At 39.2% G+C, this 26,491-nt stretch overlaps 1 protein-coding gene across 9 annotated transcripts in view; it reads left to right on the forward strand.

Moving 5' to 3' along the window:
- The window catches only part of LOC119647532 (whirlin), a 406,732-nt gene extending 383,454 nt beyond the window's left edge, over positions 1-23,278 (forward strand). For all 9 annotated transcript variants that reach the window (XM_038048514.1, XM_038048513.1, XM_038048518.1 and 6 more), the window contains 2 exons: positions 6,718-6,810; positions 12,215-23,278. In XM_038048514.1, coding sequence (XP_037904442.1) covers positions 6,718-6,810; positions 12,215-12,343 — 222 coding nt within the window. In that variant the 3' untranslated portion in view covers positions 12,344-23,278. The remainder of the gene's footprint in view (positions 1-6,717; positions 6,811-12,214) is intronic.
- Positions 23,279-26,491: the final 3,213 nt, after the last annotated feature.

Consider the following 26,491-nt stretch of genomic DNA (forward strand, 5'->3'; position numbering starts at 1 on the left):
ATGCAGTGCACTACTTGACTCCTGATCCCTCATGACTCCTAGGTATTTGAGCGCTGGTTGCAAATATATGGTTTCTTCGTAAACACCGTTCTTTATAAATATTTTTTTTTGCTCTGCAAATGCGAAACCAACGTCCAGGATTGTCCACGATCAAAGTTTCCAAATTGCCTCTTTTGTGAGGATCTCTTTGATGTCTTGTGTCACGATAGTTACTCCGATATCCTTTACAAATCAACAAAGATCTCTTTAAAAAAATCCTATACCAATACGCACTATTTAAAAGTGCCTAATTTGACTAAAGTTTCAACTATTTGCTCTATCTCGCAGAATTAAGGGCATTCTCCTCAACGAGAATAACTTCCGCGCAAGATTTATTGGTCTCCATTGCTGCCTCTGCGGGTTTCTTTACCGTACACATAGCCCTATCGTAGGTGACTAGCTGACTCGACCATAGAGTCTTATTATCAGCAATCTTCTTCGCAACTTGAAGGACGTCTTTCATGGTTATGTTAGGAACTGTCCATTTTCTTGAGGAAAACAAAACACCTTATATCTCAGAGATGGTTACACCTATTGACACGATATTAGTATTGACATTGGTTGGATTGCGGGGGTCCGAAACGGGTCAGCTACTTCAAGGATTCTTTCTAGGAAACTACCCAACCCAAATATGTGGAGCAAATATCTGAAAGGAAATATAATGGTCCATGCACATGGTATCTAGGTCACCCGTTTAAATGAAGTCGACAATAGTATGTTACCATATTTATTATAAGTATACTTTGTGGAAATTGACTGGGGACCCCCGTTAAGTTTATCCTAGAATGATCACAAGTTTATCATTCTAGGATAAACACATCCACATGCTGGTGGACCGGACCAAATGGAGAGCAACTTACTCACGTTTTTTAGTCCACGGGCCCTCGTTTGAGGCAAAGCACTCAAGCATTACAAAAAAACAAGGACGAAGGGTTTCTTCCAGGGCAACGTCGGAGTAAGCTGCTCTCCATTTGGTCGGGTCCAGCATCATGTGGATGTGGACTTAGGATCCCCAGTAATACCTAACTTAAGCCTAGCATAGGCTCAAGGTTTGACTTGAATATCATTCGCAACCTTATCGTGTTTTTGCGATTATATCATATAAAAGAGCGTTTTTCCACCTGTTGCCAATTTCGATCACGCTGCTCCCAGGGCAGATGTGAGGCAGCGCCTGAAGAGTTGCCTCTGCTCTGGACGAAACCGTTAGACCTTGTTTTTTTTTTATAAGTTGATAAAGTTCTGATTTTAAAAAGAAAAGACAGCGTACCCTCAAAGGAGGATAACTTCTTATACTCCTATTACCACTACACCATTAGATCAATTTCGCGTGTCTAGCCACTTAAGAAGACGATATGTATTCTAGCCTTCCATGATGATGATAAAAATTTCGAGGTAAAGGCTCATAATTCGAACTGCAGTAGTTCACACATGACGACTGGAATTCGGACCCAGAGCGACGAAATTGACAGTCTGATACTGTACCTGCCAACCGTCGGGTTGTTTTTCCTTGATGCGTTACTGGATTATTTCAACTATTACCTTTGCGACGGCATGGACCGCGTGGATACCCCTACAGTTGTCGTACTCAAAACGAGTGCCCTTTTTTGGAATTTTAAGGAAAACAAAGGTCTCGGATTCTCAACATTTGCGTACGAGTGGAAGTAGCAGATCTACAGGAACTGCAGGGGCAGTGATAAACAACGCTGCGGGAAGACCGCGAATCCCAGCGGCTTTACTCCGTTTGAGCGCACTGATTACTGTTCTATTTGAGGGAACAGTGAGTATCCGCATGGCTGACCATTAACGTCCCTTACTGGACCATCAAAAGGTTTGCGCCCACATGCAAGTTCTTTTGTGATTCCATATAATAATAATCGTTGGCGCAACAATCCATATTGGATCAAGGTCTTGAAGTGTATTAGAGCACTTAATTCAAGACCGTAACGGTACACTATAGTGCACCGTAGGAAGCAATGTGATCAGCATTACGCTCGCCCGAGATTATTACCCTGAATTGACTCAGGTACTCATTCTCAACTGAGTCGACTAGTATCCGATATCCAGTCACGACAACAAATCCCTCTGCCACCAGTAAGATTTGAACTGCATGATATGCAGTTTTAAAATCGTCGAGATCTGCAGCAGCTTCTACTACGTTGAACTTCCCGCGATTTCGCAATGTGTCGCAGTTCAAGCGCGTCTCGTCCGCCATAGCTCGCAGTGATCAACAGAGTCTTAAATCCCTTCCATTTAGCGATTCTTTTCTATAATTCTGTAGTCAGCCAGATCTTGTGACGCCCTTAAGCAGTCAAATGCAAATACAAATATTGATAATAAGTGCAGCTACAAAGAATTCCTGGATAATATCCGTATACGGAACTCTCTCTAAAAGACGGAAAAGGATTATGAGACTTCTCCCATCCGCTCTATCACAAGAAAAGGTATATATATCTTAAAATAGGTAAGAGAGACATCTATACTGGGTTTACCTTAAGAGTGGACTCCAACTCTTACCAGCATATGGGCTATGTGATTAATCATAGAGATCGAACTGCGGTGATGTGAAAAAAATAATGAGAATGCTATCTTAGCTAAGTCATAAGCGCCCCGAGGATGCTTAGCTTCATCTGTGAGTACTCTGGCCGAGAATATAATTGGTTGTCCTAAATATACGTGTCAGTTCTGTTGTTGTTCCATTTCTATTTTTTACTTTCGATACGGGCATCCTTTTCAAAATAGTATTATCACTCCAGTAGCAATTACGATAGGGTCAGTCATATCATGGGATTCCTTCATATTGAAAACTACAACTGGAAGGTAATTCGCATGCTCACTGCCGCCGAAAAGATGATAGCTGAAATGCTTAATCGAGATTAGGCTAGTTTCCGCTCTCAATTCTCGTATAATGACAACATTAAGACCCTTTGGATCAAAATCAAAGTCCAAATCGGAGTCCAACAGGATTACATTTCGTCACCGATAATTTGCTTTCTATTTATCAGTGTGGAGCACATCACTAGTCAGTCTATGGTTGATTGTAGACAAATGCAGTCTCGTGGAGACCATACAGATGAAAAGAGGCTAGATCATCAACATGTAGTGACCAAGGACAAGTGAGGAAAGGGGGGGAGAGAAGAAGTCACTGATGAATCAAAATAAATCCTTCTAGTCCACCTAACGAGGGGACGGAAGTAACGTACAGTTTATTGAATCGAAGGCTTTCCGAAAATCAAGGATACGATCTTTGGCTATTGAAAACGGTTAATGATTGGCTTCTGGAATATGTGAACGCTCCTCCAGAACAATATCGATGGTCCCTAGAATATTCAGTTTCTCCAATTTGAGCTCGAATTCCGGTGATTTTGGCTAGATATTCTGGGTCTAAACGAAATGAGATGGTAGAACTATGGAGAGAAAGCATTTTCCCTATGCGCTAATGTGCCCTGATAATCTGAAAACCTTAGTGGCAGCCGACGGAAGGTGGTGTCGGACCATTGCCACCGCTATAGCCAGGCGCAGGCAACCAGCTTCTGGCAGAATCTTGACTGGAAGATTCCGGTCCTAATTAAAGGGTTTTCCGATATAGAGAGGAGGGTTGCTTTCTATGAGGAATTGAACGCGATTCAGAAAAGATTTCCTCTAGGTGGTGATGGATGATCTGAATGCCAACGTACAGTCTGACAACTCTTTGCGGAATATTGTTTGAGCGCAAAGTCAGCCACAAGGTCAGTTGATTTAGACTGAGCGGCAACAAATATCTAATCAGATTCTAAAAGGTCGTTACATGACCTGGTTGCCTACACAAAGTGAAGGTGGATGTCAATGAATGTAAGGAACTAAAGGTTCTGTTGATGATCACCAGCGGGGATGACCGCGATGTGGTGCAGCTCCGTTACGGTGAAAAAGTACGACAAGTGGAGAGTAGCATATGCCGCGACAAAATTAAGTTCACCATTATGTTAGTCAACTGTTTCGCTCGAACCATCTCATCATATGGTCAAAGTTCTTACTGTACAAGACTACGATCTTGCCAGTCCTTATGTATTCCTCGGAAACCTGGTTTCTTGGCAAGAAAAATTGCGAACTCTGGACCACGTTCGAGAGAAGAATCCTCCGAACAATTTTGGGCCCCCTATATGAGGATGAACAATTCCATAGCCTACATAACGACGAAATCTATGAGCGTCAACATGACCGTCCGGTTGTGTATAAAATCCGGTTCAACAAGTTGCGGTGGGCAGGTCACTTAACCCATATGGATGAGGATGATCCAGCCAGAAAAGTCTGTAAGGACAATATCTATGGTAGAAAAAGAAGACGAGCCAAGCCCTGCCTGAGATGGCGTAGGTCAGGCCTCTAGACATTCGTGGACCTCGGCGCAAAACCGGGGATGTCTCGAGTTCCTTATTAAGGCAGGCTGATGACGATGATGATTACGTTAGTCATTCTAAATCGTATATAATTCGGTAAAGTTCCACCTCTTGTAGATGAAACCCCAGTAACATAGGGATACACACTGCTCTTCCAAACACGAACGAAATTAAGAATTCGAAGACGCCCGTCTTGAGTATAATAGCTGGAAAAGTATTTGGATGGTATTAGATGAAATCACCCTGGAATGCATCAAACAACATCTTGAATACTTGAATTACAGAAAGGAGGCTGGCTACCACTTTGGATCTTGTGCAAAACCGGCAGATTATTAAGGAGTAGTGTGCAGCAATTTAGATCATCGTTCTTTTTACTCTTTATCGATTTAAAAAGGCTTTGGACAACATAAATAGCGAGTGCAATTTGAATACTCTCCGCAGAAGGGCAAGGGGGAAGGTTTTCTGCTTAAGAATTTCGGATGAAGTGTTTTATGGAAGTGTAGTGAACCAGATTGAATAAGAGGGCAGAGGCTTGAAATAAAAGAGGCATAAGAAAGAAAGCACATTAGATGGAAAGGTATAAAAGCACCTAGAGATTAAGACATTGACGATGAGAACCTAGTTATTAGTCACTACGACTGAATTCAAATATTGTTGTGAAGCCATAGTAGATAGATTAAAACTGTAAATATGCCAGATAGAAAGAACCTATTACCTACCTATACCCAGGGTACCAACCCCAGTCAATCTCACGCCCGGAAAAGGTGCCTGGTTGGCTTTGCTTCTGACGTAATCCAGAATATCGTCAGGAGTACAATAAGCTAACCTAGATATGAACAATGCGTAGCTAGTGCAAGCGGGATTTACTGAGACTAGCAAAAGGGAACCTGAAATGATGGGAGTGTAACTAGTATATTGGATGAAATCTCTCTGAAATGATTAATGTAAAACGATGGTATATTCAAACCAAAAGAGTACATTCCCTTGCAGCCAAACATAACATATTTTCTATCCGCTTTATTCAACTTAAAAGTACGCATATTTTTGTATTTTTCTCAATTGTCATGATCCCTGTAATGTCTTTGTAGAACTACCCTGGTTATGCGTGAAGGGATGGTAAAAATGCAACTTGAAAGTTTCTAAGAGCTGAAAATGTTCTTTTTTCAGAACCTACTGCATTCCAATATCGTCGACGTATCAAACTCACTCCCACCGAAAGTATCCTTTGCATAGAACTACATCCATTTCATTACAAATTGTAAACAGTTGTTTCATCATATCAAATATAAAACGTGGTAATGGGGAACTTCAAATCTTAGGATCCTCTCCCTAATGAACCAGTTCAACTGTTTTAAGATACTCCCAATAAATTCGTCTATTAATAAAAGGTTATCCTGTATTTAAATTCTAACCCCCATAACCAATAGACTAATTTAGGTATTCCTAAGTGTCAAACGTACGAACATACTTCGCAACGACCTGTACTACCACAAAGCTATAAAAGCTTATCAACCCACATAAAATTATTTTTAATTACACTTTCTCCTACAAGTCAACTACTATAAAAACTAAATTGATGTTCTAATTTTACCGGCCCAATAAAGATACGACGACAAATAAGCCAAACTATCCTGACGATTTCATCAAACGGCTACTGCCTACAATATCTTGGTCCGAATGAATCCCTCCCAGGATAATTGGGCTTCCCGCATCATAATAAACCAAAGTTGTTAGTCAATGTAAAGCACAAGCAAACATGGATGGTCGCTCCCTGTGTGCGGACGTACACCTTGATTGTCTCACCTCATCGAATGTTTACTCCCATGTATCTATTAGCTACACATGTACAGAGCATCTATCACCATACGGATAGCAAAATTGAAAACATAAAACGATGTAATTAAGGTAGCAAATAACGTAACAGCACACAATAGATAAAAGGCAATCAAATCTCCATTTATCGCGTTGCACACATAGATGTAATTACCATTTTTGATTTAATGTTTGATTTTATGGTCACCAGTTGGTTTTTTTCTCCCATTCGCAAAGCCATTCAGCGTTGGCTGGCATTTCTTGCATGTCTGGGGACGTACTGTTAAAATTGATTAGATTCGGATTGAGTTTTTTCCTGTAATATGACCCCATTACCGAGGAGTCACCCACAATCAAGTGGACTTATGTAATGAGAAACTTTGAAAAGCGTTAAATTTGGATCTGCGCCGCAAACGAAAGGCTTTTGTTAAGATTTAATATATATATATGTATTTAGAAATAGTGAAAATAATTGAAATACCATTTAACATTTCAGGAACACGGAGCGGCGTATGAAGCAGGCGGATTAGAGGTTGGCCAATTAATCCTAGAAGTAGATGGCCATAAAGTTGAGGGAATGCATCATCAGGTGAGTACAATCGATACTGATTATTTGGCTTTACAGACCTCATTTAGAATATTAACCACGTCGGAAACCCGAAGCTCGGCGTTTCAACTACGAATAGTTTTGTGGATTTTCGATATAAAAATGTCAAAGAAATGTCACCAGCATAGTCGAGGTGTTTGAGTAAAGATATCATAGTCCATTGATCTCCTCCGCGTTCTCAGGATAAGGCAGTATGGCGATGACAGGGAGCACGCAAACACCCGGAGCACCCCTCCAATTGTCGCAATCAAAACATTTACCCTCCTTGGAAATGATCTCGGATTCCTAAGAATTCCGTACGAGTGGATGTAGCAGATTTAAGAAATATAGTATGTTGCCCCACGCATTATCAGCCCTAGATCCGCTTTCAGCGCTTTGCCTATAATCTGAAAATGCAAGCTAAATTGAGATTGTTCTGTTCTACTGTTCTTCCTTTTTTGCTAAATGGGAGTAGCACATGGAAAATAAACCCCATTATCACTCAAAGGCTCCAAGCCTTCGTGAACACGTGTCTGCGTCATATCATCAAAGTACGCTTGCCTGATACTATTACAAACGAAGAACTTCGTCGGCGCAAAGGCCTGGCATCCATATGCAATATAATCGGAATGCAGAAGGGGCTGTTCGGTACATCATGCAGTGGAACCCACTCTCCCAAGATGGCCGACGAGTGGATCGCCCCAAGGGCATTTAGCGAAAAACAACACAGAAGGAGGGCCGGCGTCTCGTCGGGGTAATCGTAGGGTACGTGGGGTAGCTTAAGGGCGTTTCAAGTAACCGAAAGCGAATGCGCGAACATGAACACCCGAATTTTGCATCTATCGGAACCTTATTTCCTTAGATGTCATCGCTATATGCCAGCGCAGCATTTCCCAACAAGCGAAAACTGTCATGGCGGGATCAAAAGTCACTACAAGGTAAGTGGGCGTGTACCACCAAGCTGTCTCAAGGAAAAGCTGGGGCATACTCCACTCGAACGAGTGATAGTCGAGGCGATGGAAGATAGGAAGTCGGTACTCACCTATGACCTGGCAGATTCAGAATGCAGTCAAAACAATTGACTAATAGGGATTAAGATTTGTGAGCTAGAAAGCTCCGTCGAAATCGGCTACCACCTTTTGCTGTCATCAATGGTATATGATATTCTAGAATGTGCAAAAGCTTGTTATCGCTGATGTAGGAAAGAAGTGGTTTCCGAAGTATCGGTATTTGCAAAAACAGTCGCTATAAATACCGCGTAAATTACATTCAGATTCTGATCTCAGTCATGACGTAGTCAGTTTGGTTGAAAATGAACCCGTCTGGAGAGAAGGGCGTTTATTTGTGAACTGCTTTTTACGCAAACTCGGTACTTCCAACAGCTATCTCGTGCGATACTACTAACTGAATAATCCGCAGTCCGTTACCATTGATGTTCTTATGTAAGCAATGTGAGCCAAAGTATTGTGTGAATACGGGCTCCATCCTTACTTGGCTGTTAAAATCTCCAAGTATGTTTTCAATATCATACCTGGGACAGGCTTCGAGGATCCGCTCTACTGCCTCATAGAAGGTATCCTTCTCCGACTCTACAGCCTCCTCTGTAAGGGGTGACTATTAATGAGGCTTATATTTCATTCATCTTCATTTTTTCACTTTTTCCTAAGAGAGCTAATCCGAGCACGTAGATGAATGGCCACTAACATATAATATATGGTGTAGTGGTTCTTTGCTAAGAAACCGGTCCCTGTTCAGTGCATCTCTTGTAAGCCCTTATATTGGAAAAATACACGAACACACGTTTCAAAATCGGAAAAATATTCAACAAAATTATAAACCCAAACTTTATTATACTAGTAATGCCTATCCTATACTGAAAAAAAGAGAATGAAAAAAATCCTGGTGAACATTGCAATTTTGAGTACATTCAATAAAATCCCAAAAGCCCCTATATTTTCCTTAATTCTACCTGTTTTCCGAAATCAAAAGTCCCAGTCACCCTATTATAGTTAGTCATATTTGAAACGTCAGTCTAAGGAAATTCTTGCCATGGAGCAGTACACACCATGCGAACGCATTATATTATTATTTCCGAGTTGTCACAATCTCGGCAAATGCCGGATTTTACCTAATACTTGCCAAGCATTTAGGCTCGGGCGGACCTACCTACTTAAATTATAAAAGGGCGGTGGTGGTGATAGGTCATTGGGAGAATCCGTCGAAAACTCCCGGCAACATCGAGCGCGTATGCAGAATGGTATATTTCTCCATGGTTTGAACCAGACTGTGTAAGAGTCCCAGGGCATGAAGTGAAGCCGTGAGGGATTTAATATGTAACCATTTTCCCGAGACAGTGGCTCATAGTTCACCTTCATTTCCACGTATTTCCGTTCAATATTGCTATTATGGGGGATGGCAACATCAATAATATACGCGGAGCGGTTTCAATACATGCTGCAAGCAGAACTATCAGGTATTGCTTGCGGCTCATATCGGTAAATCGGACATGTTCCCGTGATCAGCCCATGCTTGTATACAAAGTTTTGATGGATCACCTTACATACAGCATTATGCCTATTCGTATATTGCACCAGTGTCATAACAGTGCAGCCACATGTCACAGCAGACATGGTCCAAAGTCTCTAAAGCCGAACCATACATTCCTTCGGTTGTTTTCCACCCGGCCTCGGGTGGCGACCACTTAATGGCACACATGGATTCCTCCATCTCAGCAAAGAGTTGCCCAGCACACAACCATTCGACAAATTTAAGCGACAAATGGCTGCCAAAGACAATTCACGTGTTTACTGTGCCTTCGACTTCCGTTCGGCGATCCGCTCTTGGTTTGACTTCACCCCACTCAGAGGATTGAAAGATCGATCCTTCCTCCAAGTTAAAGAGTCAGTCCACAGTCTGCCTTACAGACAGCAGCATGCAAATAAGCGCGCAGCGAGGCGATTTGACTATGATGTCGTGCAGCATCGTTTATTTTGTTTTTCACGTCGCAAAAATTCGGACGACACAGCATCCTTCAGCTCAGCAACTCGAGCATGGGTTCCTTGCAGAATTCTTAGGTATTTGTAGAAGTCTGTCTCAGTCGTAGCTTAGATTTGGAGATCACCAATGTTATGTTCGGCATGCGGCTCGTGATGACTTTTGCAGATGGCTTGGATTCGACAATTGTCTAATATAAATTCCATCCGAATATCTCGGCTGAACATTTCTACTATTCGCAACAGATTTCTAAGGTGGTCGTGAGTACCCGCACACAGCTTGATGTCATCTACTGTGTCAGTTCGCACTTACCATGTAGAGCATATTTTATTTCAAAACCATGCTCTCGAGCATCATACAGTTCTGCGAGCTGTTTATGGCTAGCCGAACTTCCTATTCGGTAACATCCGCAAAATTCATGCCAGGCGTAGTGACATGGCGTGTGCTTTCCGCGGTGATCTACTCAGTATCCTGGGCAGCTTGCCCCCAAAGTTCTTCCGCTTCCGTCACCGAAAATTTTACTGTATGGACGCTCTGTCGGGATTCGTTGAGTGATCATTTTGGACACGTCTGTAGTGACTTTCACCATACCATCGTAATAGACTGCATATGATAGAAAGTTTCTGTTTTATTGTGTCCAGAATTTCAATTACGTTTGTTTCACTGGGGATGGCATAGTTCCGGTAAACCTTTTGCAATTCATGTCTCATCCTCTCCCCCCTCTGATCTGAATCATTCTAGCCATGTGCAGCCTTAGTGAGTCCCGCCGGTGCCCCAGAGGAATTTTCCATGGTGGATCTCTCCGGTCACTTAAAACAATAACGCGAAAGCGAACCTTCTCACGGTGCAATCTGACAGCCTACTAACTACACTACAATAACAAATGATTGTAATTGCAGCAGCGACATATCAGCCATTCAATTTCATCATTGATTTGAGATAGAATTATTGGAGTTACTAGAGATGCATAGAGCCTTGGAATACCTGGTCTATGCAAAGGATCCATTTCCGAGAATTCAATATCCGCTCTTTGGAATTCGTCCCGAACCTCAGCGGAGGCCTCAGCTGGACGATGGAGAAGAGTGCTTCGGCGAGTACTAAAACTGTTGCCTGCAGTGCGGTGCGGTGTTGTTGATGCCGCCACCTCTGCCTCCATCGACTCTCGGTCACCAGTTTTCGCGATGTCTTCAAGTCGAGCACGTTCCCTGATAGTGGCTGAGATTGTGTTGCTGCGAATAATAAAGCGGTACTGATCTACGACTCACTGCACAGTCACGTGTTCGAATTGCGCAACAATGGGTGGTAAGATGTTGTACCCGCCCCCGCCGTTATTTCGTAGAAGAAGCCGATGATGAAGAGGTTCATTTCCTCAGTCCACTTCATCCGCTGCCTACGCGAACCTGCTGAAATGGTCGCCACAGATTGTGACGAAACAGCTGCAGCAGGCGGAGCAATATTTCTGGTTATCGTGCCGCCTAGACGAACCGCCCCGGTTTCGACGCCGTGCTGTCCAGTACAGAAGCCCGACCCAGTCACCAAGTTAGACGACTCCTGCCAGTTATCCGTACCGGACCTCAAATTTCTCCTTCTTCTCATTTTTGGGTTTGCATCTTATAGCTAATAAGCTAAAGGCGCTGATTTAAGAGATATCATATTGAAAAAATAATGTACACACCACCCCTTGAACCCTATTAAATTATTTTTAAAATGAACAGAAAAAAATGTATTTTCTCCCCATAATTTGTTTAAAAAAACAACCTACTTTTGTCGGCCAACCCTATATTTGCCTGCTTCCCATGGTTAAGGGTCTAGAAGGCTTACCAGACCCACAATGCGACTTCCGTATATTTAGATCAACCAACCATGAAGTTACCCACTCACTTGGTTGCGCAATATGCGGAAAAGGTAGTACTAGCAAGTATTATTTAACCTAGTAGGAAGATCTCTGGCGACGATTGGTTTACCCAGTTACCTTACTGTGCTTATCGCTAGCTATGTGACAAGTTTGGTCTAACATCTATGAACCCCTGAATAAACCCATGAATTATGAGGTCTTCCCTGGTACTGCCTAGGGCACTATGCTGCTATACAATAAAGGGGTGACTAAAAATTCTTGGCATGAAAGCCGCAGAGGATAAAACAGAAGTGACGCTTATCATGGTTGATCGTGAAAAAATGACCGTTCGTATCAGCGTGCGAACCACAGTGAGAGGTAACTCAAGGAGCCTTTCCAGCACATTGATACCGGGAGAAAAAAGAGAGGCAGAGGGATAGATATAAAATTGATTTTAGTAATATTTTACTTTGCCCAAACTTTAAAAATGACGGCTGAGGTAGACACATATAAATATCAAAAAATTTAAAAGTTGGTTTCCAAAAAGTTAATTAAGTCTTATTTTCTTTCTCTTCCCAGGACGTTGCACGTTTGATAGCCGAATGTTTTGCAAATCGTGATAAATCCGATATCACATTTTTAGTTATCGAAGCGAAAAAATCAAATTTAGAACCGAAACCAACAGCACTAATATTTTTAGAGGCCTAACATTTACTTGCCCTGCCGGCTAGCGATCCTGATACACTGGATCAAACACCTGAAGAAGGTATCGATTATCGCCCACAAAGTTATGTACCACATCAAGAGTGAAATAATAAAAACAAAAAAAAATTAATAAAAAAATTACAAAAATATTCACAAAGAACAACTGCTACAAGAAAATGTTGTATATTGTTTTTAAAAAAGCAAACAATACATCATCGTCATCATCATCGTCGTCATCATGATCGCGTTTGGACTAATATTATTATGTTAATTTAATCGATTTATTATGGGAAAAGTAAGAGGAACAAACAAACATTAATTGCAGACAAATGGAAACCAATATCATTTAATTTAGGTTTTTATTTTCCTTTCTAATTTTTGATTTCACCGTCATGTAATCCTTCAATTTGTTTATAATTATAGTCTTTACTCACGTGAATCTTTTTAGTGATTTGTAATGTTTACGAAACCATTCAAAATATTTTGAAAAAGTATATTTTTTATAGAAATAAGCCTATATCAATCAAGAAGCAATATTCTATTCATATGAAATTTATTTATATGAACTCGAGGCACGTAGTCAGGGCCATTTTCTTCGCTTCAGGGACTTTTTTTCAGAATTTATTCCTTTATTTTTTAATTTAAACAAGTCGTGAAGCCGAAAACCGGACTCTTCAGGTCTGAAAGGTTTTAGGTATTTCTTATATAAAAATAATTGAGTGGACATTTGTTCCATTTGTACCTAGCACCTAATGTATATGCATATTTTATGTCAATATTCTTTTTAGGGTCATACTGACATTCAAGGTCTAAGAATTTACACTGCAACGACAACTTTGACCTATTATGACTTTAGTAGTTGCATTAAACTTGATAGGATCATGCTTTATATGGTAGCCTATACTACTACAAAATTTCATGATTCTAAGAGAACTTAAAGTCAAGTCAATACAGTTAATTACTAAAAATTAGATGAGTGTACTATTATCCATGCGGGTTATTTCGGAGCCTAGGGACCGTAGCAGTTTCCTATCCTTTATGGATTTTTCGGCTAGGTGGGTTCTGCGAATGGGTCTTTCCAGCCCCTGCCCTACATCTTTTCGCATTAAATGTCACATTGAAAAATACTAGTCGAGAGCTTTCATTTGATATCCCACATGACCATATTTCGTGAAAAGAATGTAGACCCACCTTTTACATGTGTGAAGATCCTCCCTCAAGTTTCACAAGAACAATGTAGCTCACTGTATGTCTTCACGGTTCCCACCTTCCTACCAAATTTGGTGTCAATCGTTTCTAAGGAAAATGTATGTAACAGAAAGACAAACAGTAACCTGATTTTAATAAGGTTTTGTTTTACACAAAATCTTAAAAATGAATTTATCAAATCTTAAATCTTCAAATTTTAGAATTTATAAGATTTTTTGAAGCTTTTATGGTTTAATATTCAATATAACTGGATCCTTCTGGGTCACAGACGGATTTCCCAACATTATCTTTATGTCTGCGGCAGTAATTGAGGCAATGCCATCTATAGGAGGCTCCACAAAGGTATTGCATTTTCGGTATCGTAGGAATTTGATTTCGTAGGTTCCTCCATCATCTTTCATCTTGGTGATTCGACCAACGTAGAATTTGGATTAGCTTCTAGTTTAGAATTCTACTAAGACATAATCATCTAAAACAGGAAGACGGAATAATTCTGCAAAGTGATCAGGCTCAAAAACAAGCAAATCCTCATCCATGTCCACATCGTTGTCTGTGTCTATATATTGAACATCATCATCGTCATCCCCGAATGAGTAAGCGTCCCTTGTTGTGCAGATCTTTTGTTCCTTGGTCCAAACAACTTCCTTCTGGCTGCCTTCTTCTTAGAAAGTAGAACTGGCTTGTTCTTTTCTGCAATGGCGTTCATTTCTGGAGTACTCGTAACTATCATACTCTTGCCTTTCCTTTTTCCTCGACGTTCAATCTGTTTTTGGTTGTCCTGCTTTTATGTAATCACGAAAATCTTCAGGAGAGAAGAAAGCTCCATTTGGCCCAGCTCCTCGATGAAGGGCACTGATTTCTACATGATTTGAAACTACTCTTTCTTCTAATTGTGGGAGGGAACCATTGGGCGATTCGCTTGGCACAATATAACAATGTATCTTGGATGGTTGATCATCCAAAGTACCATCAGTCACACAATTACAAAAGAAGTTTGCTTCGGTAAAAACATGTCAATCAAATAACTACATCCAATTTTTCTGGATCCTGCAATTATATTGGAAGGCGTCATACTTTTCTAATGAACTGTGTTCACGAAGGATGCTTTATTATAAATAGATGCTGTTTTCCCAGGACTCAGGACTCCCAGCATTCTCAACAAAAATTGTTTTCACAGGGTTTTGCATCATCCAAGAGCCAAGAGCTTCATTATAATAAATCTTAAAAGGCACAAAAACCGAAACGCCATTTTCCTTACATAGCATGAGAGGTTGCCTTTTTCTCCACTTGTAGCTTTGCACACCTCTTTGATGCGTTTTTCAGCCACTATTCGTTGGGGTTTTTGTGCAGTTGATGTGACCGTTTCTTTTAAATGGAACACCCTTGTCTCACCACCAAATTCTGAATGCTGTTTGCGCATTACTTAAATTAAGATCTACGTTCTCTTTGGTGAAAGAGTAACACGAGACAAGCTGTAAGGCTCAAGGGTTCTTTGGGAGAGTTTGGAGTTGCCTTTTCAAAAAATTATAAAACCAATCAATGCCTACTACTTGCTTCTTTCCAAATGGTGGGGGACATGGTACTTTGTTCATCACAACCATTTCATATGCAACTCGCTGGCAATCTTCTACTTGTAGGCCATAAACATTCTAGAACATATACTTAGGAAGTTTTTCAGTTTCTCCTCTTGCTCTGCTGTAAAAATCATCCTAATTGGGTAATAAGGCGCATAATTCACATTCTCCTCACTACGTTCTTTCGTTATTTTTTTCAGATATCTTGATAACATGTCATGATTCACATTCTTTAGAACAGCAGCACGTTTCACGTTTCAACAGAGAGTCCCTTGCTGCTTTTCCACATCCTCCAACAACTGGACACTGAAAAACACATGGGGCTCAATCAAAAGTTTCAGTATACCCCGAATACCTCTGTTTGAAGGAACACCTACATGAACGTGAAGAGGTATGGGCTAAAATCTTAAGAGATATATACTTGCACAATGGAATGTTATAAGAGTCAATTGAATAAAAATCTTAGTTTCACCATACAAAACAGCACTTCACCTCGTCCTGTCACGCAACTAGCTGGCTTCGTTTGGGATCACCTCAGCGCTCTTTCAAAGAATCCCGTTGCACTAGACTTTCCAACAGACTGTAAAACTTCAGTTCCATTAAACGCTATGCAAATTCATCTCGATTCAAATGTGTTGTAGCTGGCAAGGTTCTGATTGAGATTCAACGTGGGTAGCCAAACTTGAAGTTTCTACGTTGCAATACCACTGCTTCTTCTTCAATGGCGCGACAAGGCCCTTGACCACCATCTCGATGATTTGGTCGCATCCTCCAGTTGCAAAAATTTCAACAGCTTTTGACTGGATCGTTTGCGTGGCTTTTTTACTGAGCCGCGTCCTTACGATGTATGTTGTCAAAAGTAAAGTCGCCCATTGTCAAGTTGTGTCATATTGGCATCTGTCTTCTTGATTGGTTCATAAATTTTTTCCTATAATGAACGTGGCACGAAGTTTATGTCGTCAGTGAATCCCACTATTTGCGAATATTTGTAGAGCAATGTTCCCGTGGTACCTAACTTCAGTTTGCGGACAACATATTCAAAAGCTAGTTTAAGAAGCATGAAAGCCAGTCCGTCTCCTTGCTGTAATCCGCAGTTCGTTTCGCAGCATTGCGTTAGCTCGCTAAGCACCTTTACATGGGATTCAGTCTTAAGTCGGTCATTCGTACCAGTTTCTCCCGTAGGCGGAACCTGCGCATGATACGATGTAGTAGTAGATAGGAAGTCGGCGATAAGCTGATGCAAATCGATATTGAACTCATCTTTCAGCAGTTTTTTTACAGTAAATATTTAGCCCACCGTGGATCGTCCTTTTCGAAAGCCACATTGGTATTCACCAATTAATTTGTCGGCACATGGCTCATTGATCGGATTTTCGTCAGGATCTTGTAGAACGTACACAACAATGAAATGCCCATGTAAGTGTCACAAGTAAGATTGCCTCCTTTTTTCAGTATAGGACAAATTAACATCTTGCTCCAGTCGCCAGGTAATTTTTCATTTGTCTAAATTTTTAAGTTTATGAAGAAGATTATCCAGGGAATTTCCTCGCCCGTGTAATAATTCAGCTGGGATACCATCGAGTCCCGAGGGGGGTTGTTCAGTTTTTGATAGCACAGGGCTGCTTTCACCTCTTTAATAGAAGGAGGTTCGGCTGGTGTGTTGCCACAGCTCCGAGCACTCAGGCCATTGTAAGGACCATTGTACTATCCCCGTAATTCGCCTATTCGCAAGCTTTAGCGAATCTGAGGACATTTTCCAGAGGCAAAGAGTGTGCAGATTCTTCATTGAAGAAAACCTTGCCAAGGTGTCTTCGTTTGAGATCTGAGAAGGCGGGCAGCTGCATAAAAAGTGGAGGGCCGTCTCCTCCTCTTCCTACCTCGTCATAAGTTTCTTGTTTCCCCATTAACCACTGCTAATTATCTGATAGATAGATAAGCTTTGCACAGTGAAACTTTTAAGTTTTGTTCTCAATGTGCGGTCAACTAGGCACGATCCGATAACCTCGTAAAAATAAAAGGGAAGCAATTTTTTGGTTTTGTACAACTTTCCTACTCACTCTATCCAACGCATATGCTATTTCTAGGAACACCACGAAAGAGCACTTTCCTTACCTAATGCTCAACTTCTATGTACCAAGATTCTAAAGACTTGCTCCGTCGTACTATGCTCTTCGTCGGGGTTCATTTTGGAAAATTCGGAAAAACAAAGGTGAACGTTTTAACTGAAGGACTTCACGTTTATATAGACTGTTAGTACTAGATCCTTATCACTTTTGGGGATCATCGTGGCTAGCAATGGTTTCCAATTCAGCGGGAAGTGTCCAAGTTGAATAACCGAATTATATATTTATAACGATTGACAGTATCTCTATGACTATATTCCTGGTGGAGAGAATGGATTCTCATGGGATACCGAACAGAGCTGGTGTGTGGTGAGAAGAGCTGTCACTTTAACCGACCATCAAAGAAGCTAAGAATTAACTCGCTGAGGCGCTGTTGAAGACAGTAGTTAGCTTATCATCGAGTTCGGGTCGACATAAGGTCTCAAAGGTTTTTTTTTAATCAAAAATATAGACTATTATAAATACCTCACCATTAACCCTGAACAAAATGCCAATTTCTTAGAATTAATGGGTCGTTTTCAATCAAATGATCTGATCGGTTGACTAACTAGAAATTTGGAATAGCATTGCTGCTATTCTATAATAATTAACCATTAGTTCAACAATCCGTTCGTCTATTATCTGCCAGAAAGAAAAGGATGCTTATCCTTTTTTGGGGCAGGTGCAACATCAACACACTACGTCTTAAGCGCGAGGGGAGAAGCGATTGGTGATGATTAAGAATGACTGGGATATTGTCAAGCCTGACCTTATTCTGACTCTGCTTATGGAGTTGGATTGTAAGGCATAGCTGCTGAGTCTGGCTGGGAAAATTGGAAATTTCAAGTTGACTGGCTATTTAAGTACATAACTACAGCCTTTGATCAAACATGTATTATGCAGGATGGTGTGGTGGGTTTTTAAGAAATAGGTAACAAGGATGTTTACTTTTTCTGAAGGTAATGTGTTTGAAGCAGTCCACTTAGTAGTTTTGCAAATGCCAATTCATAGGTAGATACTCCGAAGCTCCCTTTATGTATTTGAACTAAGTTCAATATTGAAGAGGTGATTATAAAAGTGTTGAGGATAAGAATCTTTGCACGAATCGTTCCTCAGAAAGGAATGTCCAATAGCATATTATCCGGATGACAAAGAGGTTGTGGAAGTCCAGAAAGGAAAAGGTGTTTGAGTTTGAACCGGGCTGAAATGGGAGATCATATTTGCTGACTAATACTCTGGAACCACAATTTCTCAGGTTGGGGATAATTTCGCACAGATGGTGGTGGGGTCATTTGGATCAAATGATTAGATGGAGCTTGAGCTGGTTTGTAGTGAAACTACAGGAATCGCAAGGGATTTTGGGAGCATCAGCGCGTAAAAAGAGTTATGTGGCAAGGAATTTTTAAGAGACGTATATGTTGTAAAACATGCGACTATTTGGTTTAGATGTTGTCTTTCCGTTCAGGAAATGAAGAATTGTCGGTAGTGCAACTGGTTTTACACAGTATTACATCTTTATGGGTTATATTCCCCGAGAAACAATGCGAACTATTGCCTACGGGTTTGATGGACTAAAGAGCTAATATTTTACGCAATGATGATTGTAATAATACGATTATTGTATTGGATATAGTTACGAATTGCCGTTATGTCCGGGATGGCTTGATTAAGAGGGCCCTGAAAGAAATTCAGTTGTCGATGCAGAGGGCATAGGCGAAAGGTAACGTCGGTCTAGGGCAAGAAGTTGTATGAACATGTTTGATTAAGAAATTACGATAAGGCTTTGGGCATTCCTACTCGCGACATCTTTTCTTTTTTTTGTTTTTTGCCAATGTCCGAGTGGTCAATTTTGTTAGAGAGAAAATTCACGGCGAGATTCGCAGGACAAGCTGGGAATGAGCTGACAATACCTGCTCAAACTTCCTAATCCTGAAGAAGCAAAAACGCTAATTTTCACTGACATCAGATCAGTTAAAGATGCCAAATGCCACACATTTCAACTTGGTTACATTTTTCCCAGCATATTCGTATGACCTTCCCCAAGTATCATCTGGATATCGCCTGATGATACGCTTTCAGTTACTGTCCGTCGACTGAGCAAGCCACTTTCAATTCATAAAATATAGCTTTAGTTGACCACATTTATTTGGTAACGTGGACGTATTTACTGAACGTCCCTATTAACCAACGAACTATACACCGTTTCGCCGCCGCTTAAAACAGCAATGATTCATAGGACTCACCCATCTACCTGATGATCTTCGGCGATAACTGGTAGTTCGCCCCAGCCAGCCCAATGACAACAATTCGTAAATACCCATGTCGTATCGGTTCGTATTTATCCCTTTCACCCTCACCTATATTCCGCAAGTCAACTGAAGGATCAACTGAGACTATAGTCGACTACACCCAACCAATATCAGTCCTCCACATAAATTCATTAGCCATTGATGAACTGTTGGTGGAATTCGTATAAGTATCACTTAGCACCTGGGTTCCCAGCAGTTTTGATGGTCACCTTTATGTAAATCAGTTCGACGCCTTCATGGAAACCAAAGTTTGCCAATCTTCCAGTAAGACAGAGAACGCATTTAAGTCAAACCTAAAAACCACGAAGTTACACCATTTAAATTTTAAATGTGTGGCTTTAAATTGGCATTAAACACGCTGTTTACATTTTATCCAACATATAACCCAAAAGCACCCCTATGTTAAATGAGAAACACACAAACCATCACAGTACCACCATTAACAAAAATGGTGGCAATGGTGCCACGAAAAACCCAAAAAGCGACAGGAAGACTAGATAATCCATAAATGTGTATGAGACAAGCCCTGCAGTATCCACCTCCGTCATAGCCTGGAGACGGTTTCGACCACTTTGCGCCCTTGATTTGGTTTCTCCTGCAAAGAACACCTAGTTATTTTCATTCCTTTTCTTCCTGCGGCATTTCTGATCCATATTATCTCAAATCCGTAATCGCGCGATTTCATTCCCCAATCTTTACTTAACATATTTATGATAAAATTACCTTTTATCTCATTTTCTTGTTTAAATGATTAATAAAAATTTCTTGAAGTTATTTTTATTATTCACATTTTGAGTCCTAGTCATTTCATTGCTGCCAGCTTTATGGCCAACTGGATTTACAGTTAAGACTTTGCCTCCAAAATAATCTTACATGGGCGCTCCATAAAAATAGGCTTCCCAAAACCAACTTGGAAGTAAACTGTTGAAGGGGATTAGCGCTTCGCGAAAAAGGAGATATGTTTAATTTAGTGTCTGTGAACTAGTTAGAGAATTTTCAATACAACCTCTCCGGAAGTTTATTTATTGTTAGACTTATACTATATTTTATGCTTACTGTTTGATATAAAAATAATTCTTTCCTTCCTAATGGCCTGAGATATTTAATTCATTCACACCCTCTATGTGTAATGTCAAAATACCCGCCCCACTTTCAACCATAGTTAGGGTCATCACTATCATATCTAAATTAGTGAAGTTATAAGATAATGATGTATGCAAATACATTTTCTTTAAAACAATCCTTTACCTTTTTAAATCCAACATATCAAGAATGTTCCATCAATCATCAGTACTTGTTTCTCTGCTAACTCCACATATTCACACGTAAGGCATTTCTTTTAATCGTAATCTCATCAATTTCATTCTCAACTGTTGAATGTCTGTCTTTCTGTCTAATTCACCTTTACGTTCTCTGATTGCATAACATGCACACATACCTGAAAGTAATTAAAAAAATGTCTAAGCAGATTGATTATATCTAAAAGATAATTGCCAAGATTTCGTAAGAGCCAATCGAATTGGAAATATCTTATTTAGCTTTTACTAGGACAGTTATGCAAACGCATTGAGTTAAAATATAAAATGAAAATATGAAGAAAAATACCAACAACATGAATAAATGCCATCAACTATGATATGATAACATAACAACTTATTAGGTTTCAAGATGCCGCTAGGTATTATTATATATTTTGGTTTCTTGGAAAGTACGTTTGAAAACATTTGTTTTTTAATGTAAAGAAATATAGTTAAAAATTGAAGCCACAATTCGTTTGGTCTTATTTTTTAAATATTCTTTCTGGAAGTTATAGTTTTTTAGGGACATTTCTGTATCTCCATTAGATCAGGTGTTTGACTACTAGACTCGAGTTCACTGTCGAAGTTCATAACTAAACTTAAACCCGTTACTTTTGAAGTTAAAAACCAAAAGAAAATGAAATTCACTGCCGTTGTTACTAACCTAGATAAATATTTTTTCTTGAAAATGATTTGTAATTCTTTTAAACCGAAATTTTCGAGTAAAGTATTTATAATTTGATATTAATTCTAACTATATCTATCACTATATAGTAGATCTCTACTTGTATAAGAATAATTTTTAAAAGGAAGGTTTGGTAATAAGAAACAATATAAATATCATTTAACCCAAAATTCAAATCGATAAAATCCTTAATTTAAATTTTCTATCCAAATTTCTAACTCTAATCCACATGAATAACACTATCCCAAACTATACTAGAAAAGAAAATAGTAACACTGAACTGAACATACAAAGAAATGTAATATTATAAATATAGATTATCAACGAAAATTGCAACAAAGAATAGTAAAAGCTATTTGAATACTGTAGAGCTGTAATATAGACAAACAAACTAGCCCCCTTGCCCAAGAGTAATAGTTGAACATCCTTGCTAACTCTTCTAAAAAGAAGGTGAAGAAAAAACATAATAGTCAAACAAAACTACCTAGTTGTCAACTCAGTGTGTAGAAAGTGTACCCAATATGGCTTTGGAACAATAAGTAGTGATTATTTTCAAAAACAAAAATAAGTGAAAAACGAAAATACCAAGCAAATACGTAAAGCAATCTTTTCAACCTTCCCTTCTTCGCGTTTCCGTTATTTTACAATTATTACTACATACTAACATTAAATACATTACACGTAATACATAAAAAATAGAATAGGCTTTTACTAATTATTTAGTTTACAGTTTGTTTATGAAAATGTTTAAGTACAAAAATTTGAATGCTTATTATTGACATAAGATTAATTCTGAATGAATAGCTGCGTAGATTTTAATTGAAAATATAAAATAACGTTATTGTTAGATAGGGAGTTCATTTATGATAATTCAATTTTAAATTAAAATGTTTCAAAAATATATGAGTCAAGTTTTTATACAATTCAACCCGAAGTTGCTACAGAATATTCTCTTTAAGAAACAATGTTTAATCGTTTGGCAAAATTAGGTTTAAATTAAAATTATTTAGTCGTTTCGATACTATTCATGGCATTTAGTATAAAATAATATGAAAACTCAAACTTTTTTAATTTAAGATGCACCGCAGACTATAGTAGATCGCAGAACTCCGGATTATCAAGGTGAATTACTTTTATTATATGCACATGTACTTAAATTATGGCCCCTTGATATCATTTTTGTAAGACACATATACTATGCTGTGCTAAAATACGACTTCAGGTTGATTTGTATAAAATTTTACTCATTAGTATTATAAAAGCAATTAATGATTATATAATAATTTAAAACAAAAATCATAATATTTAATTGGTACCTATGACTAATATTAGCATATTTTTCCTACATTTAATTCGAAATTCAACAATAATTCAGAAGCAATTCATTATAACTATGTGTGCGGATAAAAGTATGAAGTTTACAATAACTAAATTCAACAACACCAGCCTAAATTGATATGGTTTACATTATTTCCACTCAGCCGGAAACCAAAAGCAAACTAAAAAAATCTAGCTTGAATGAAATTTTTCGATACTTTTCTCATGCATTTAAGGCAAAGTATGATTTTATTCTAGCCGACAGGGTGTCAATGAAGTATTTAATAATAACAAAAACAAAACTTAAATCTAGCTTCAACAAAAAAAAAAACCTAAAACACATTCGAAACAAAAGAAAAAACCAAAGATTGTGTATTTTCAAAATACAATAAACAAAACTGAGGCATAACACCTTATTGATATGCATTCTTAATTTTTTCGTTTTAAATATTATGGAAAATAATGTTTGATAGAATTAAAGAGAAGTATGTTGTGCCAAATTTGAACCTGACTTGCTTAAAGTGCTTTAAATAATAAAAACAAATTAATACAATTGCAAATAAACTAAACAATATCAATAAATTTAATTTTCGGAAAAGTTGTCAGCAATAAGCAGATTTTAATTTTTATAAATTCAAAAACTTTTAAAAAAGGGAGTTATTTCAAAAAAAGCATACAAAAATTCTAATCGGATGCGGAATGAATCTTCATTTCCACTTTAAGTAAAAATTTAAATAAAAATACACGAGCGCCTCATATAAAACGAACAACAATTTTATTATGCAAAACGCATTGAAATTTTTGTAGTTATTATAATTTTAATGGCAAAATACCTACAAATTTGGTTCTATTTCTCCGAGCCTACCACCAATTTAAACCGAATAACTCAAGGCTTTTTTTTATTTTCCTATTGGACAACAAAACAATAATTATTCTTATTCTAGCTAAAATATGAATTAATTATAATAATCGGGTTGGTTTCACAATTGTGTGGACTACTGGCTTTCTCACTATTTTAATTTATTTTGATTACTCCACACATCGATCTGACCATAAGTTATCATTTTGTTTTTTTAACAACAAAATAAGTTTCAAAGCTATGCATTACTTATTTTAACTTAATTTAATAATTCTTAATAGTAATTTGCTCGTAACAGCTATTTTACTAAATTAAATCTAACGAGAAGCTCAATCAGTGTGTATTGTGATTCCTGACTTTCTTATATCCTTAAGGGAATCCCATCTGTATAGGCGATGAGTTCCGCCACCTGGAGTCACTGCATCGCTTCCCATCTTCCCTAGCAACCTACTAACCAAGGGTGTGAAGTGATTATTCTGACACCCAAATGTTTGAGACTCGCTCATTAATGTCTAACTGATGTCACTTTCGTTGACGTTGTCGGTGAATGTTGATTCTATTCATTTATCTAGAAGGTCGGCAGTCCTATGTTCAAGCTGAATAGAGAAAACGATAATGGTTTTCAGACCAAACCCGCGATATGGCCCTAGGTATGGTGCTTGTAGTCCTTGTCAGGTATGGTGTTCTGTTGTTGATATTCGCAGCTTCCTCATCTAGTCACGAGACCTCCTAACATCCGAAACAGTGACCAGTGAACAGTGACCACTGTTCCTGAAGTTACAATTTTCTTGACATTTGCGAGTACTGAGAATCAACGCTTGAAAACGTTTGAGTACTTATTGAAATGGCTTCAATCATGACATTCAGTAAGCTGAAATCGCCGCAATTTAGTCAAACCGTACAGGGAACCTCCCCTCCTATTAAAAAGAACTTCACGGTGCCTCGAATTTAAATACTAACAATGCTTGATTTTCATGGTTTTCACAACGTCTAATGCGTCTTATATCGAACTGAGCTAGCTCTCTTCTATCAGTACGGTATATCGCTCTCTCTCTCAACGCTTTTAATACGTGCGACCAATTTCGAAGGACCTCTGACAAACAAGGAAATTGAGCGTGGTCAACAATCAATTCCGCTTGACTATTTTCAAAAGCTGGTGGATCTCGGCGCAAAACCGGGATGTTTGGAGTTCTTTAATAAGGCAGGCCTAGACCGTATACCGGTTGTTACGCCGTTGATGATGATGATTTCCAAAAGATTATGGCAAAACTATACTTCACCTTCTTAAAATTAACAGGAGATGATCCTCCAAGTCCGGCCAAATCTCTTCTCATTCAGTTCATTTGAAGCTACACCAAAGTGGCTCTCGACACGCGCATAAAAACCACTGTCCTAGCTAGCTCAGAAATAGAGACAGGGAAAATGGCAAAGGGAACTCTGAAAAAGTTTGACATGACCCCTCCACTAACTCCATGCTTTAAAAGCGATCCACATCCTCAAAAGATCGGGCAACTCAAATCTTCCTTCATTAATATTTTTTTATTTTAATTTCTTAGCTTTCTACTTCCATATGGGCTTGCTAGCTTTCTGCCTGGTGGAGAGACCAGTGAGGGATATTCAGAGCCGTATCGAGCGGTGAGAAAGGACTATTGGCTGGTATTAAAGGATGTTCTTTAGATGCATTTTCGTGATTGACTATCAAATTTGGATCTGTAGAAGCAAATCTATAACAAAATACCGGGGAAGGTCTAAAACCGAAGTATTGTTCATCATTGTATCAGGTCGCGCTGTAATCCATGTCTAATCCTTTGTAGGGAATTATCACGAAATTAAAGACCGCTTTCAGAATCCTACGAACCAAAATATTCTAAGTGTAGTAACGTTTATTGACCTTGCAAATACCGATATTACCGGAACCACTAGTGCGAACATGTCCTTGATTAAGGAAATAGGTAGGCCCCGTAATATCGGTGTTTGCAAGATCAATGAACGTTACTAGCGAATTGAAAAAAGCAATTATTAATTATTTCCAACCAAGACATTATTTCCAAGACTGCATGGAAAGGCAAATTACTATTTATTCGGCTAACACCTAACATCTTTCAACTGCAGTGCCGAGAATTGTCCCACCTTAAAGCTTACGCAATTTCCGATCCTTACCCAATCAAGGAAAATCATCCAACCACCCCATATGACAACCCTCTTCAAGTTTAGGTATTATATTTTTCCGACACTATTGACTTCACTCCAAGTAACCCATACTGAACCCCACAAAAAGTCATAGCAAGATAACCAACGCTTTGCATTCCGATGCCATTGGACATACGAGCAGTGCAATATGAGCCCATTAGGGAAAGCATTTTTGGAGTAACCGAATTACTACTACTACCGCTAGCTCCTGCCATCCGGTTATGTGAGAATTTTACACACTAAAACCACCTCCTTCTCCTTCACTTACCCCGCGTGACTGCCATTTTGGTATTACGTCGCGGGACAGGATCAGTTACGAACTGCGCCTCGTGTTGCTATTTGCAACTTTCCTCCGAAGCACCTCCTTCCTCAGCAAATTGTGGATCGCCTTCATGAATTTTCCACCGCCCTCCAAGATGTTTCAGAGGCTAGCATGTGGTCCACGATATTCTTGGGTGTTAACCGTGCCCCGGCGTCAATTTCCGCCTCCGTTCTGTGTACGGCGAAACGCGGGTAGTTAAAAACAACATGCTCCGCATCTTCCGAAATCATCGCGCATGTCGGACAATACGGGGAGTCGTCACGCCCGAAGTGATGAAGGTATGCAC

The sequence above is a fragment of the Hermetia illucens genome, chromosome 2 (genome assembly GCF_905115235.1).
Source record: "Hermetia illucens chromosome 2, iHerIll2.2.curated.20191125, whole genome shotgun sequence".
In the NCBI taxonomy this organism is placed as follows: Eukaryota; Metazoa; Arthropoda; class Insecta; order Diptera; family Stratiomyidae; genus Hermetia; species Hermetia illucens.